The sequence below is a fragment of the Balaenoptera acutorostrata genome, chromosome 8, assembly GCF_949987535.1.
Source record: "Balaenoptera acutorostrata chromosome 8, mBalAcu1.1, whole genome shotgun sequence".
In the NCBI taxonomy this organism is placed as follows: domain Eukaryota; kingdom Metazoa; phylum Chordata; class Mammalia; order Artiodactyla; family Balaenopteridae; genus Balaenoptera; species Balaenoptera acutorostrata.
In genome coordinates, this window is record NC_080071.1 from 83605736 (window position 1) to 83620942 (window position 15207).

At 36.7% G+C, this 15207-nt stretch overlaps 1 protein-coding gene across 12 annotated transcripts in view; it reads left to right on the top strand.

Moving 5' to 3' along the window:
• AGFG1 (ArfGAP with FG repeats 1) overlaps positions 1-15207 on the top strand; it is a 69830-nt gene that overhangs the window by 24635 nt on the left and 29988 nt on the right. For 7 of the 12 annotated variants that reach the window (XM_057551310.1, XM_057551311.1, XM_057551312.1 and 4 more), the window contains exon 3: positions 9949-10026. The exons of the other annotated variants lie outside the window; for them this stretch is intronic. In XM_057551310.1, coding sequence (XP_057407293.1) covers positions 9949-10026 — 78 coding nt within the window. The remainder of the gene's footprint in view (positions 1-9948; positions 10027-15207) is intronic. 12 annotated transcript variants of the gene reach the window in all.

Sequence of the window (15207 nt, forward strand, 5' to 3'; positions counted from 1 at the left end):
GTTACATACTCATTACTCCAGGGTCTACAATTACCTTGCTGTCTGTACAGAGGTTGGCAAAACTGTTTCTGTAAATGGCCGGATGGTAAATATTGAAGGCCACCTACGTACAGTCTCTGTTGTATATTCTTGTTAGAAAAAATCTTAAAAAAAGTAACCCTTTAAATATGCATAAACCAAATGATCAGGGGCAGTACAAAAATAGGCCGGTGACCCAAATTTGATCTGCAGGTGGTTGGTTATAGACTCCTGGTCTATGGAATTCCAAAGTTTTCAGTTCTCAATATAAATTCTTTTATAACCTTGCTTCTTTTCCTAGTTAATCTTTTTCTTGCTTCATTACCAATAGAAATGTTTGAACGCCAGTGGTTTCTGGTTTGTGTTCTATATATGCTGTCTGTATCCCACTTTTCTTGCCATTTTGCTCAAGCTGAATCATTTATCCTGAATCTTTTTTTCAAGACCTATCAAAGTTTTTACCCTTCCATCAAGTCTTTCAGGAGTATTTTAGCCCACAGGGACTAACACCGCCCCCTCCATACTTTAAACTTTTTTTTTTAATATAGCATTGACTCTAAGATTTTACACAGATTTTTTTTATTGCTCTCATAGTTTCTTCTGTATTGGTCTTATTACCCTCAAAACATTATAGACATTTCCAAGGCATAATCTTATATACTTCTTCATTATACCTAGAGCAGTGAGAATGATGAATGTGTGTGTTTGTGTGTGTGTGTACATATATGTATATGTAAATGTGTGTGTTTTTATTTTATTTTATTTTTAATTTTATTTTTAGTTTATTTGTTTTATTTTATTTTATTATTATTATATTTGTAAAAATTCCTGGGCTTTACTCCTCAGAGATTCTGACCTTGGGTGTGGGGTGAGGCAGAGGAGTGTCTGTCTGCATTTTCAGCCAGAAGCCCCATGTGATTCTGTTGCTGATGGCTACAGACCACCTTTTGAGAGAACCAGTATAGTAACTAAAGGCTCCATCCTGTCTAGACTCAAAATAATCTGTGGTCTAGTTTCAGCACCACTAACTGATAAGCCTTGTTACCTTGGGGAAACTACTTTTCCCTGAGCTTCATTTTCCTTTGTACTCTATGGGAAGTACCTGTCCTGCCTCTATTTGATGAGGTTGATTTGAAGGTAGTATATGTGAAAACATATTGAAAACTGATGTATCATGTAGATGTAAGATGTCAGTTTTAAGTGCAGATGTACTTTTTCATTGACTTCTAAGCTCAGGGGGGAAAAAAGTATCATATAGGAAAATGGTGTGCTTTGAACTGAATTTAGTTTAGGGAGATTTTTGCAGAATTACAGTCAATATGATGGTATTAATCAGTATGAAAAGTTAATTCAATAATAGTAACATTTCAAAAAAAAATTTTTTTTTTCAAAAAATTTTAACTAAAAATATGTAATTATTTGAGAGACTAGCTTCCTAGTGAGATATTTGAGGTTTAAAACCATCTAGCTAAAATATCGAAGCATGTTCTGTATTAAAGAGGCTATTTGTTAAACTTATGCATATTTATGAAGAAACACATATTTTAAAGTCTGGCCTCTATTTTGAAAGAAAGGCGAGGTATTAAGAGTTTCTAAAAATTCTGCTGAATCAAATCAGTAATGACATAGTAATCTTTAAAATATTCAGAGTGTATTCTTTGATATTAGTTGTTGGCTTTCAGAGAAATATCTAATAATACTAATTAACAAAAAGAATGTTGGAAATGTTATCTTTGTTTTGTACATATTGTAGCATGTGGATCTTTCTGAATGATGACTGAAAACTCTAGAGTATTGTAGAAGGAGCTGGAAGGTAGTTTGTAACTACTCTGAGCATTTATTTAACTTTTTATTGCATTTGTATCCCAGGTCACATTATTTATTTCCTTCTAACTCCTTGCTTCAGCCATTTTAGCTTCCTCTTATCTGTCAGCTTTTGTTCTTTCTTTCTTGCCATTAAGTATGTTATCTTTTTTTTTTAAAAAAAAAATCTTACTTGAATCTAATTAAAAATAAAATTATTCATTCTTTTTGTTCTTTTTAAAACTTTCTGTTGTGGAGCTGCTCATATGTCTACACAGTAGACAGAATAATGTACCAAACTCCTGTCCCTTTTTTATTATGTGAAGCAGATCTGATACATACAATTTTCCTCTGTAAATTCAGGAACTAGATGTTATCTCTAAAAAAGGACTCTAAAAGAATATATAACTCCATATCGTTTTCATATCCATAGAAATTAATAGTAATCTAATTACATAGCTAGTGTTCAAGTTTCCTTTTATTTCATAAATTTCCTTTTTTCTCTTCCCTTAAGCATATGTTTGAATAGAGATGCAAGTAAGGCTCACATGTTATGAGTGGTTAATATGGGTTTTGAAACTCTGACAAAGGATTGGAGGCTAGATGGGTCAGACTTTGGCCTGCCTAGGCCTGGCTGGGACCAGGCAACTTCCTGGGGCCTGTACCACTTGGTCTATGGGTTAGAGTCAGGTTTGTGCCAGGACAGTGGGGGCCTCAGACCAGGTGGTTACTCTGGGGCTGGATAACCTGTAACTGGGGGCCCTGCCAGCTCAAGTCCCTGGGAAACATAGCAGTTGAGGTGAATTCCAAGCTTTGCAGTGAAACTCGTAGTACAAGTTCCCCCGGTACATATCTGAGTTGTAGTCTTTCACGTGTGTCTTCCATTGCTCCAGCATCACCTGCTACTAGGCTGCTGAAAATCAATGTTGGGTTCTTATTATAGAGCAGGAATGCTAGTTGGTTGCTAGGACCAACCAACAACCAACAACTGGCATTCATCTTGGCAACAGAAGATGCCATCTGGATGCAGGGTGCTTTATGAGCTGGTAAGAAGGAACTTAAGACAAGCTCTGGAGCCATAGATTTTTGAGGAATTGGTGATGACATCGAAGGTTTTTTGGTTCTGTTTCATGAAATTCAAGCCATCCTGCACAGGCAAGATCATCTTTGGGTAGTAGTAGCCATAGGCCATGCCTGGCAGGAACTTCTTAGAGATTTAGATGGTATCTTTTGTCAGTTTTCTCCTAGATGATGGGCTCCACCAGTTCGCCAGGGATGATCTCTTACTGGCCTGTGATGCTAGGATTTTTCCAAGGATGGGGTGGCTGTGAGCAGTCATCTTCTGGCACCAGAGCCTGTCCCGCTTTGTGCCACCTAACCGCAGTACGGTGCCATAAGTCTTCCTGAAGGTGAGCAGGGTCTCCTGGTAGCGTGAGCGCTGTCGCTGCTCTGCGTGCGGCGGGCCCGCTCGGGTTATCTGCTGAGGTGCCTCTCATACCCCCTCGTGGATGGCCCGGCAGAGGCTGCTCAAAGCCACAGCACAATGGCAATATTTGGCTGTCTTCTGCCCCCCACCTCTCAACATTTTATTATGAGAGATACATAAAACTTTAAAAAGTATGCAGGTACGTTAAACACGGTGCTGTATTTGCACTAGCAAATATCTGTGTGTGTCTCCATTTGATCATCCACCTTATATTTTTCTTGCATTTCAAAGTAATTTGCAAACATTAGTTCATATCACCCCTAAAATCTTTTGTATATCATTAATTAGAATTCGATATTTGTTAAGATTTTTTTGAGGTATAATTTATGCACAGTGAATGTAAAAGTCTTAAGTGTACCTGTGGAAGAGTTTTGATAAATGTATCCAGTTTGGTAACCCAGAGTCCTATAAAGATACAGAACATGACCATCATTCCCCCAGAGTCCCCCTAACATCTCTTCCTGTTCAATCCCTCCCCTTTCCAGAGGCAACCACTGTTTTGATTTTTATTCATACTCGTATAAAGAAAATAATTAAGAATGTGCTTTTTTTGTTCTACAAATAACAAATACTGGAAAGGGTATGGAGAAAAGGGACCCCTCCTACACTCTTGGTGGAAAGGTAAATTGGTGCAGCTACTATGGAAAACAATATGGAGGTTCCTCAAAAAACTAAAAATAGAGTTGCCCTATGATCCAGCAATTCCTCTCCTCGACATATATCCAGACAAAGCTATAATTCAGAAAGATAGATGCATCCCTATGTTCACAGAAGCACTGTTCACAATAGCGAAGACATGAAAGCAACGTTGAGTGTCCATCAGCAGATGAATGAATAAAGATGTGGTACATATACACAATGGAATACTACTCAGCCATAAAAAGGAATGAAATAATGCCATTTACAGCAAACATGGGGGACCTAGAGATTATTTTACTACGTGAAGTAAGTCAGAAGACTTATCGTATGATGTCAAGTATATGTAGAATCTAAAAAAATGTTACAAATGAATTTACTTACAAAGCAGAAACAGACTTAGAAAACAAACTTATGGTTACCAAAGGGGAAAGGTGAGGGGGAAGGATAAGTTAGGAGCTTGGGATTAACATATACACACTGTAATATGTAAAATAGATAATCAACAAGGACCTACTGATTGCCTTTTCTTTTGATTATGGATCACGCTCTCTTGTTTCTTTTTGTGTATCTAGTGATTTTGGATTATGTCTAGAGCATCGGCAAATGGTAGGTTGTAGAGCCTCTGGGTTCTGTTTTGTTTGTCCAGAAAGTATTGATTTTGTTTGTTTGTTTTGTTCACTTTTTACTTTAGCAAACTTTGCCTCTCCTGGTGGGAGCCAGTTGAAATCTCTGTTCAGTTCTTTAGTCCTTAATTGAACTGCTTTGAATTGTCCCTGTACACACCTCGATCAAGGGTGAGCCAGAGATTTGTGCAAAGTTGTTATGCAAATTTTGCAGCTCTCCCTTCTTGGACATACCCTTCACTTTCCAGTTGCTGTGGTTGTGAACTGTCTTTAAGCTTTTAGATTTGTGGATTTCTCCTTGAGTTTTGGCAGATCTGCTTGGCAGAGTTCTGCTTTCAAATGATGATCCTTAAAAAAAGAGTAGATACTTAGTGCTGTTTCTTTCTTACAGGTGTTGACTCTTCCCCAGAATCTGTTTACCTTGTGGTTGCTTTCTAGTGTCTTCTGATAATTCTTATAATGTGTGCTGAGTTTATAGTTGTTAATTTCTGGGAGCTGGGTTTTAATTTGAGCTATACTGACGTTACTGGAAGTGGAACCTGCTCTGCTTGTCTTTTAAGTTTTTTTTATTCTATAAGTTTCCCCTTCAGTTATTTACTCCTAGTCTCTCTCCCCCTCCCTTTTTCCCTCTCTCAGCTCAGTCATTTTTCAGTAGTGTCCCAGTATCACGATTTTGCTGATTCCATCCATGCAGTGTCAGTGTTCCTCTGTCATCTCAGTTCCCTATAAATTGATAGTCGGATCTAGTAGCTTCCTAAGATTCACATTTAGTTGAGGGAAGAGGGAAGACTGAGTGTTTCATAGGGTGGGTGGTGTGTTCTTTTGTGGAGAAACACATTTTCGTGTTTCTGTCTGTGTTGAGAGGGGGTGGCTACTACTCTGTGCCTACGTCCATGAGTAGGGATTGTAAAAGGGTGATAACTTAGTCTGGGAACCTGTACGGGGATCCTAAAGACCTTTACAGGGGTTCTCTGAGGTCAGAAAAAGTTTTAATAATAATTCTAAGACTTGATTTGCTGTATTTACTCCCAGTCTCATGAGTATACAGTGGAGTTTTCCAGAAGCTACATAACATAATGCAGAAACTGATCAGAAATCAGCTGTCTTCTATTTAAACAGGTATTAATGAAATTTGCAAAAATGTAAAGCAGTGCCACTCTTCTCACTAATTTTTGCTTTAGAAAATATAGCTATTTTTACGATTAAAAGTTAGTTACATTAACATACAATAGTTTTATTGTGTTAAAAGTACATTAATATTGCCTAGGATGTGGGAGTAGGGGTAATGTAGAGCAACTGCTAATGGATATGGGATTTCTTTAGACTATAATAAAAATGTTCTAAAATTGAGCTGTGCTGGTGGCACAACTCTTGAATATACTAAAAACATTAAATTGTATACTTAAATAGGTGAATTATATGTTATACAAATTATATCTCAATAAAGCTTCTAAAAAGTCAAAAAAAAGTACATTAAAACTGTTTTTCATAAATATCAGTAGATAGAGTGCAAACAAACAAAGCCATTTATGATCCTCAACATTTAACTGTTTTCAAAAAGAGTTAGTTCTGTAGCATCTCCCACAGTGACCAATCAGGGTGTGTGTGTGTGTATACAATAAATTAGTCATATATACATCATTGTGAAATTGTTTATTTGACTTAGTCAGTAGCAGTTATTCTTGTTGATGTTCAGTTGTCCCCTTTGGACAGTTAGATAATCTGTTTTGGAAACCTACTATAACTTACCACTTCTGCAAATCTCATTTTTACTTAGAAGAGCTTTCCCTAAATATTCCTTTTCCTCTTTTTATATTAACCTGTGAGCCATCTGTCTATTTGCAAATATTCAAAGAAAACTAAATGTTTCTTCTTCTCATGATTGATTTATGTAGAATATGGTACAGATCACGTTTACTTCAGAGACTTGTTTTGCATTTGGGCCAGTTAATCTCTCTGTTCCTTTGCCAAGGGCTACATTCCCAACCTTAGTCAACTGCCTGGCAAATGCATACCTTCAGTCACCAGGACAACCAGACAATAGAGTGTCAGTCCAAATCAATCACTATTATTGAGCCTTAGATGAAGCTGAACAGTGGATGAGTAGTGTTCATGCTAGAGGTGGTGCTCTGGTATTGATGCTATCCCTAAACATTGATAATCCACGAACAGTTCTTACTTCATATCAAGACAAGTAAATAAAACTTCTTAATATTCAGTTCTAAATGAAGTATCAGACCAACTTGCCCATTCTCCTCCCTTTCTCACCTCTGTGTTTATTCTTGTTATATTCTGAAAAATGTAAAAAATGTAAAACTTGCCCTGTAGGGAGAGAAACATAAACCTTTGGTAATTTTTCCTTCTTGGCAAGCTTGCTTATCAGATTCATACTGTCTTAGGGAATGAGAATGCTTTGCTTTAAGAGACTTCACAAATTAAGTTTAGAACAAATGGAACCAAAACGGTGGTGGGAATTTTTTTTTTAATACCATTTTAGAAAATGGTTCTGAAGTTTATCCAAAAGCTCAAAAAAAGTAAAACTAGCTGGAAAGAATTTATAAAGCAAAGAGTAAATAGGATTGGCTCTAGTAGATACTAAATGTGTGTCTATGTTTGTAGGCAATAATTTGCAATGCAAACTTGAAGTAATTAATTACAGTAATCTGAAGCTAGTGCAGGGCCTAGTAGACTAGATCTGTAGAATAGATCCTGAGATATACTATAATCCTTATGTATATTAAATATGTATATGAAGTTATTATAAAATAAATTAAGTTCAGCAGTCTGCTGTGGAAGGAATTTGTTATTCAATAAATGGAGAGTCAATTAGAATGTTAACTGACATGGTATGCCAAAATAAATTTCAGAAAAATTTTAGAGTTAGGAAGCCATAAAAATATAGAAAATAGTCTCAAAGTATTTCCCTACAAGATACTTATTAATCTTAAGGGGAAAAATAGTGACTTTACTGTGGAGAAATCTGGCCTGTATTGTTTTAACCAAGTGATTAAAGTTAACATCACCAGGAATGGGACAAACTGACATCATGTGCTTCCTGATATGATGCACTGGGAAGGATACAACATCACTTATGTGGTATTCCTTCCCAAAATGCATAACAAATTTAATTATGAGGAAACCTAAATTAAGGAACATACTATAAAATAACTGACTTGTACTCTTCAGAGATGTCAAGGTCATTAAAGACAAAAACAGACTAAGGAACGGTTCCCGATTAAAGGAGACAAGACAGTTATGGATACTGTACCAGGAGAACTTTTTCCATTTGCTGTTAAGGATACTGTTAAGATAATGGTTAGTCTGTAGATTAGATAGTAATAGTATAAAGTGTTAATTTCCTGATTTTGATAATTGTGTTACGGTTATAGGAAAGAATGTCCTCATTTTTAGGAGATACACATTTAGAGGTAAAAGGTTCATGTCTGTAATTTAAATGGTTCCAAAACTTTTTTTGGAGAGAGAATGATAAAGCAAATGTTAATCTTAGAGACTCTAGGTAAACAGTACATGGGACTTCTTTCCACTACAATTGCAACTTTTCTGTAAAACAGATTATTTCATAACTAAAAGGCAGGCAAAACTAAATGGTAATGTTTAAGGTTAGCTGACTACATATTTAACATTTAAATGTGTGGAGACTTTATAGACTAAAAGCAATAGAAGAAATCACAAAAGTAAAAATTGGCAAATTTAGCTAAAACATGGAATAGCATACAAAATTGAAAGAGCAATACAGGGTACAGGGTAATTTACATATGTCATCTTAGTTTGATAAAATAGGGCAGTTGATAATCTTTCTCCAAACTACTTGTCCCTTTGCTAATATACGAAATCTTACATTTATAAAGCTGTTTATAATTTATAAAGCACATTCATGAATAAACGTGTGTTTAGGAGGTGGGGGGCAGCTTACCAAGCTCATGCTCCTTACTGAAGAAAGGGGGGAAGGCCCCCTCTCCTGGGAAAACCACAAAACACACAACACACAAAACACACAGCTGTTTGGAGGAAGAATGGATGCCTAACCCTAGGGGCCAGGGACTAATCAGATCCTCTCTCTTTTACGAAATTGAATTAAGGTTCACAGAGGCTGGACTGAAAAGATGAATCACTTAACCGAAAAGGCAGTATGTAGTTGGGCCATGTGCAGTCTTAACAAGTAAACAGGAAAAAACAAATTGTACTAAGATAAGCAAGAGCAGGGATTAGACATAGTATGAGAAGCAAAAGCGATAAACTATGTGTTTGCAGGGGGCGGATTGTGGAGAAGGGCTTTGGAAACAGGTTATCAGACTGCCTAGGTCCCAGATGGCTTCCTGTTTGCAGCGCAGGTTCCCATGTTTTAAGTGTTACTGTTCACTTTGCATAGACTTGTTTTATCTGATCAAATGTGGCTGAGTTTTGGTTCTTTGCAACCTACCTGGAATGCAATTCTGACATTAGAGACATTAAATGAAACAAGGCATGGGAGTGTGCTGTGAGTCGTATATACTGACTTTTACCATAGGTGTCTGAATTAGATCTGCTGGTCTCCTTTACAACTCACAAACACTTGAAATTAAGATTTATTGCTATTTCCACTTCATTTAATTTCTGTCTAGTATCCTAAATATTTTCTTCTTTTATCTTTTCTATTTCTTTGTAATTATCAGTTATTTTGAAAAGTGTTACTCTCTCCCTGAAACTTAAACTCTGGTACTTTTCTCCTTTATTCTCAAGTGAATGGGTATGTATTATAAATTGGCCCTTAGATAGTCCTCACTCTTGGAAAGTTCTTCCTGCAGGGAAAGGCTTCTTTCATTTTATGTTCATCTCTCTGTTGTTATTCCCCATGCACATTATAACACACACCTCAAAAACAGGCTTTTATTTATTATACTATTTAAATCATTATTATTCTTGGATGCTGGGATGGTATCATAGTAAGTCCACGTTGCACGTAATTCAGGCATCGGCAAGCGTTTTCTATAAAGAGCCAGATAGTAAATATTAGGCTTTTGTATCATACAGTCTCTGTTGCAACTACCTAGCAAAGCAGCCCTAGACAATAGATAAACAAGCGGACATGGCTGTGTTCCAATGAAACTTCAGCTATAAACACAGGCTGTAGGCCAGATTTAGCCTGGGAGGTATAATTTGCTAACCTCTGGCCTAAATTTGATTTGAGAATTTGGATCAGTGAATTTATTACTTCTGCGTAAGTTGGTAAGCTGAATGTTCTAGGTCAGCATGTATATTTTAGATGGAACGAAGGGGGAAAAAAGATAATTTCTACTGTACATCTATTTCAGGGCTGTTAGGAAGTTGCTTCCACTCATGCACCAGATATTTATTTAGTGTCTGCTCTATGTTTGGCAGGCACTGAGAAAACAGATAGTGGCGAATCGGAGAGAAGGTTCCTGCCACGTGAAATTTACATTTAGAAGTGAGATAAAGGTCTGTGAAAATAAATAATACATTGTGATAACGTGTATATGAGTTTTGGTGTGGGGAATGTTACTCCTTTAGAATGGGTGGTCAGGGAAGACTTTATGAGGGGGCCTTTGTGGCTGGAAAGAGCGATGATGTAAGATGAGTTTGGAGAGTTAATCAGGCGTAAGATCCTATGGGGCCTAAACAGGTGGTGATGAAGAATTTGATTCTTAGGCTAAGGAAGCCATTATAAGGTAGTTCGTGCTTAAATTAAATAACAACAACAGCAAACTAGGATTAAATAAATTGGATTTGATGTCTCATAAATCTGATACTCCCTCACATACCCAAATTATCTGTCTGGTTCACAAAGGCTCTGGTGTCTCAGTGGCCTGCACATACAGCTTGTGCATGCCTGTTTTCAATGACTCAGTTGCATATGTTCTAATTCTTGCTAAAACATTTTTTAAAACCAAATTTTAAGATGGAATATACCATACAGTCCTAAAAAGATGTAAATAATTGCAAGACTGTCTGTTTCTTTGCATAAGGCACATGGATAGTGTTATTTCTTTAAGCATTATTAATGAGTATAAATCCTTTATAGATAGGTCATCACTGAGAAATAACCTGTCAGCTGTTGACCTAGACTACTAGCATAGTCATGCTCATGTAGACTTCGGTGAGTGTAGAAAATTTTAATAATGTACTTGTTTTTTCAGTATTTAACTTAAATCATGACATATATATGAGATATTGTTTCTGATTGTTAGTTTTTAGGACAAAATAAGGCAAAAAAAAAAAACAAACCTTGTTTTCCCTTTTAGGAAAAAATGTTATGTTGCTGATAGAATTTGTGTAGGTCTATCATAACTCTCCAGAGAGCTTCTAATGTTAATATTTATTTCTGTTAAATTTTTCTTTCTGCTTCCAAAAAGTGGATGTTAGTTACTTGCTCATGAATTTTTCAGTTCTTTAAGTCTCCTATTTGTTCCTATATTTTATGGGCAGTACTGTTAACTGCTGTAATTATATCTTACAGAAAAAGGCACTCCATCTCTCTACTGAGGAGAGAAAGGACAGAAAAGAGTCTGAACTCTAGTTGATGTGTATAGATTGGCTTAATGAAAAAAGTTTCTCTACTTCCAGAGCATCTTTCTGTCCTTTCCTTATTTTTATATCTTTGGACCTAGATGTTGCAAGCAGGTCATGTCACATTGTTTATTCTTTGTATCTCTTTTATGAAAATAAGGGGTTGTCTGAATCTTAAAGGTAAGCATCTATTCCAGCAAGTTTCCACCACTCTATTTTGTTGTCCCTGAGAGGATTATAAAACTATAATATGTTATCTCTATTCATATCTATTTGTCTGATGCAACACTGTTTTCTTACTCTTCCTTTTATATGTGAGTAATTGAGAATTAGTATGGATGTTCCCTATTTTTGGTGTTCATAATTGAGTTTGTTAAATTGCTTGCACTGCATGTATTTACTATCATGATTTAGGTTCAGTGCTGCATAGCTTTCAGCTGCCCTTCTAACTCTAGCTTTTATCCTGCTCTGTCTCCAAGCACCTGGTTTGTCTGGATACGCGAATGGGCTTTCTTGCCTCCTGGCTTCTGGGAGGGGGGGGTTCCGCTGATGGGAGAATGTTGTCAGCAGATCAAAGAAAGGAAGGAGGGAAAGGTTAAGATATTTACTTTCTAAACTTCTTTCATGTGGGATTTCTGTAGCCTGGCTGCCTCCTTTCATTGAAGGTCAAAACTCCCATCAAGTAGCCCTCTTAGTTTTAAGATTGCCAACCACTTCCTCTCCTTCTACCTTCACTGCCAACGGGTGGTGGCAGGTCCTCCCGTTGCTAACCCTGGGACACTATACTCTCACTTGTGATTTCCTTACAGCCTACCTACGCTTTAAACAGTCTCTATTAAACTTCTCAAATTACCCAAATTGAGTGTGCCATCTGTTTCCTAAGGCAACCCTGACTGATAAATATACTTTAAAGTATTTTAGATTCCGTCAGTGGTTATTGTGATTGCAATTCTAAAGTGGATTAACACTAGAATAAGGGAAAAAATTATTCTGACAGTTTCATGAATTTATTCTGTTGGTTGATGTGTGATTTTATTTTTAATTCCTCCATAAGATCTGGTTTTGAGTAGTATCGGCCTAGTTACTGAACACTTAATGTGGCACAACCCATTGTTTTCAGTATTGTGGGGAATTCAGAAGTAGGTGAGACACATGCTCAGTAATTTCAATAAAAAGCAGTTTGTGGTGAGTTTCATGTGAGAATTACAAAGTGCTATAGTAGTTCAGAGAGGGTGATTGTTCCATTAAGACCACTTTGATTCCATCTGCAGCAGGACTGAAGAGAGACCTGCAGTTTCCTGTGTTTCTGGTAAGGCCTCTATTTCCCATTCCTTGCTTACTTCATCACCCCATAACACACCAATGCAAACCACATAAGATACCAGGCCCCAAAGTAATAATAACTAATATTGTTTAAAATTCACTTACATATACCTGTTCTGAGTAGACAACATATTAACTCATTTAACCCTTCCAACATCTCAACGCAGCAGGTTCTCTTACCTGAGTTGGAATTCACATTAAGGCAGTCTGATTTCCTAGTCTAGGCTCATAACTACCATACCTACAATATTATTCTCTAATTAAAACTAATTATCCACCTCTCCAGAGAGATCATCAAAACGAATCCATCACATATGCAGCCCTTTCAAATGCTGGCTTTTTAGGCGTCCTCCTTGCTCCTCGGTGATGTTTCAAGGCCCGCAGCCCTGTGTTCCTCTTGCAGACTTGCTCTGTCATCTGTTGCAGTCATACCAGTTAGCCCCCCTCATTCAGTATAGATTTCAGCACTTCACGTAGTGAGTGTCTTTCTTCCAGTAGTGTTAATCATTTCTGCCAATCCTAGTGTCTACACAGGTAACTCAGCCTCTGGAATTCTTGGACTTCTTATGTCCAGTAATCCTTCCTTCTGTTTTAGACTTTATTTAGCAGTAACTGTATTACTTCTCAGATTTCAGGTGTAAGCATCCTGTTCTCTGACCATCACTGCTTCTCTCCTCCCAGCTCGTTCCCTCTAATTTCTTACTCCAGCAGCTCTGGGTCAACCACAGGAGGCCTCCAGTCCTCTGACGCTGAATTTCTTTCTTGTGTAGCATCCTTACTGTGTTGTCATTTTTCTTAACCTAACTTTGATTCTGTGGTCTGTTGTTATAACCACTCACTTTAACTCCTGTTGTATTTTACCTGATTAAAGCCAATACTCTACCTACTTTGTACCTAAACAACCAGATGAGACTGGTGGAAAACACACCACTGTCTTGACTAGTTTGACTTTAAATACTCGTGACCTCAAAACCTTAGTGCTGCCTGCAGTTTTAGTTGGTTCACTCTCCCATTTTTCTTCAGCTCTGAAAAACCCTCCCTTTTCAGTTGGTGGTATTTATTATTTTACTTTAAAAGAAAAAAAAAACCCAAAACAAACATGGAGAAAAGAGAACTTTATCTTTTCCTATCAGCAGATCTACAAACCTGAAAGAGCCGTTTCAGGAGAATGGTGGGAGCAGAAGCCAACTTTTCAGGGACTAAAATGTGAATGGATCAAAAGAGAGAGAGACTGTGACGTTTTCACAGATGTATCTCTGGAACACTGTCTTTATTTAATGAATCTTGCTCAAGAAGAGGTTTAGTGGCTAAGTAAATTGGAGAAGTGCGGAAAACTATATAGTATTTATATGGAAAGGAAGTTTCCATTTGCTGGCCTAGATTTTACTAAAGCATTGGTTTTCAAACTTTGGCCTATTTCACAGTCACCTGAAGGGCTTGATTGCTGGGTAGCACCTCCAGAGGTTCTGATTTCACAGGTCTTGGGTGGCTCCTAAAAATTTGCATTTACAACACGTTTTTAGGTGACACTGATGCCGCCAGTCCAGGAAATTGGGGAATCCCATTTTGAGAGTCACTTCACTTGAGTAAGAATTCAGCTGCCAAGAGTGGCAGGTAGAGTTAGGATTCTGAGCAATATAGCAAATAGCTATTGTGGGATAGCATAGTCAGAAGAAATAAGAGCTGACTAACAACAGCATGGAACTTTGATAGTAGGATAGCAGGAATTTGTAGTGGACCCAAGCAGTGAGTTTTAATGATTTTCCCCAGCAGTTTGAGCTGTCAGAGAGAAGGATCAGAACCACCAGCAGTTAGTACAGAATTTTGAGTGACTCGTCCAGGCTGCTAATGTCAAATAGCTATAAAATGTATCATCCAGCACTCCATCTTTGCTTTGTGTTCCCATGATGAGTGCCAAGACAGTAACTTTATGATCTGTCTTTAACCTATCTCCTTTTTATTTGTTTGTATCAATATGTTTATTATTTACTATTCATTAATTGTTTTTAGTTAAAAAAATTGTATATGTTAGTTAATAGGGGTTTTGGAATGCAAAGACTAAATGTCGTGAAGGACTAAATGTCCGTCCTAAACTAATTCTGTCAATTACAGTTAATAAGTCTTAGAGCAAATTTCTCTTGTTTTCTCACTTGGGAATTTTTAAAATAAAAGAATTAGAAACTACCAGTTCTCGCTTTATGAATGTAATTGTAAAGCCACAGAATCTTTTCCTGAGGAGAGTCTCATGTGGGGTTTGGTTTTTTTTTTTTAATATTTTAATTTTATTGGAGTATAGTTGATTTACAATGTTGTGTTAGTTTCAGGTGTACAGCAAAGTGATTCAGTTATACATATGCGTATATTCATTCTTTTTTAGATTCTTTTCTCATATAGGTTATCATAGAATATTGAGTAGAGTTCCCTGTGCCGTACGGTAGGTCCTTGTTGGTTATCTATCTTATATATAGTAGTGTGTGTCTGTTTATCCCAAGCTCCTGATTTATCCCCCCTCTCCCCTTTAACCATAAGTTTGTTTTCAATATTTGTAAGTCTGTTTCTGTTTTGTAAATAACTTCATTTGCATATTTAAAAAAATTAGATTCCACACATGAGTGATATCATATGATATTTGTCTTTCTCTGTCTGACTTCACTTAGTATGATAATCTCTAGGTCCATCCATGTTGCTGCAAATGGCATTATTTCATTCTTTTTTTATGGCTGAATAGTATTCCATTGTATGTATGTATGTATATATATATATATATATATATATATATATATATATACA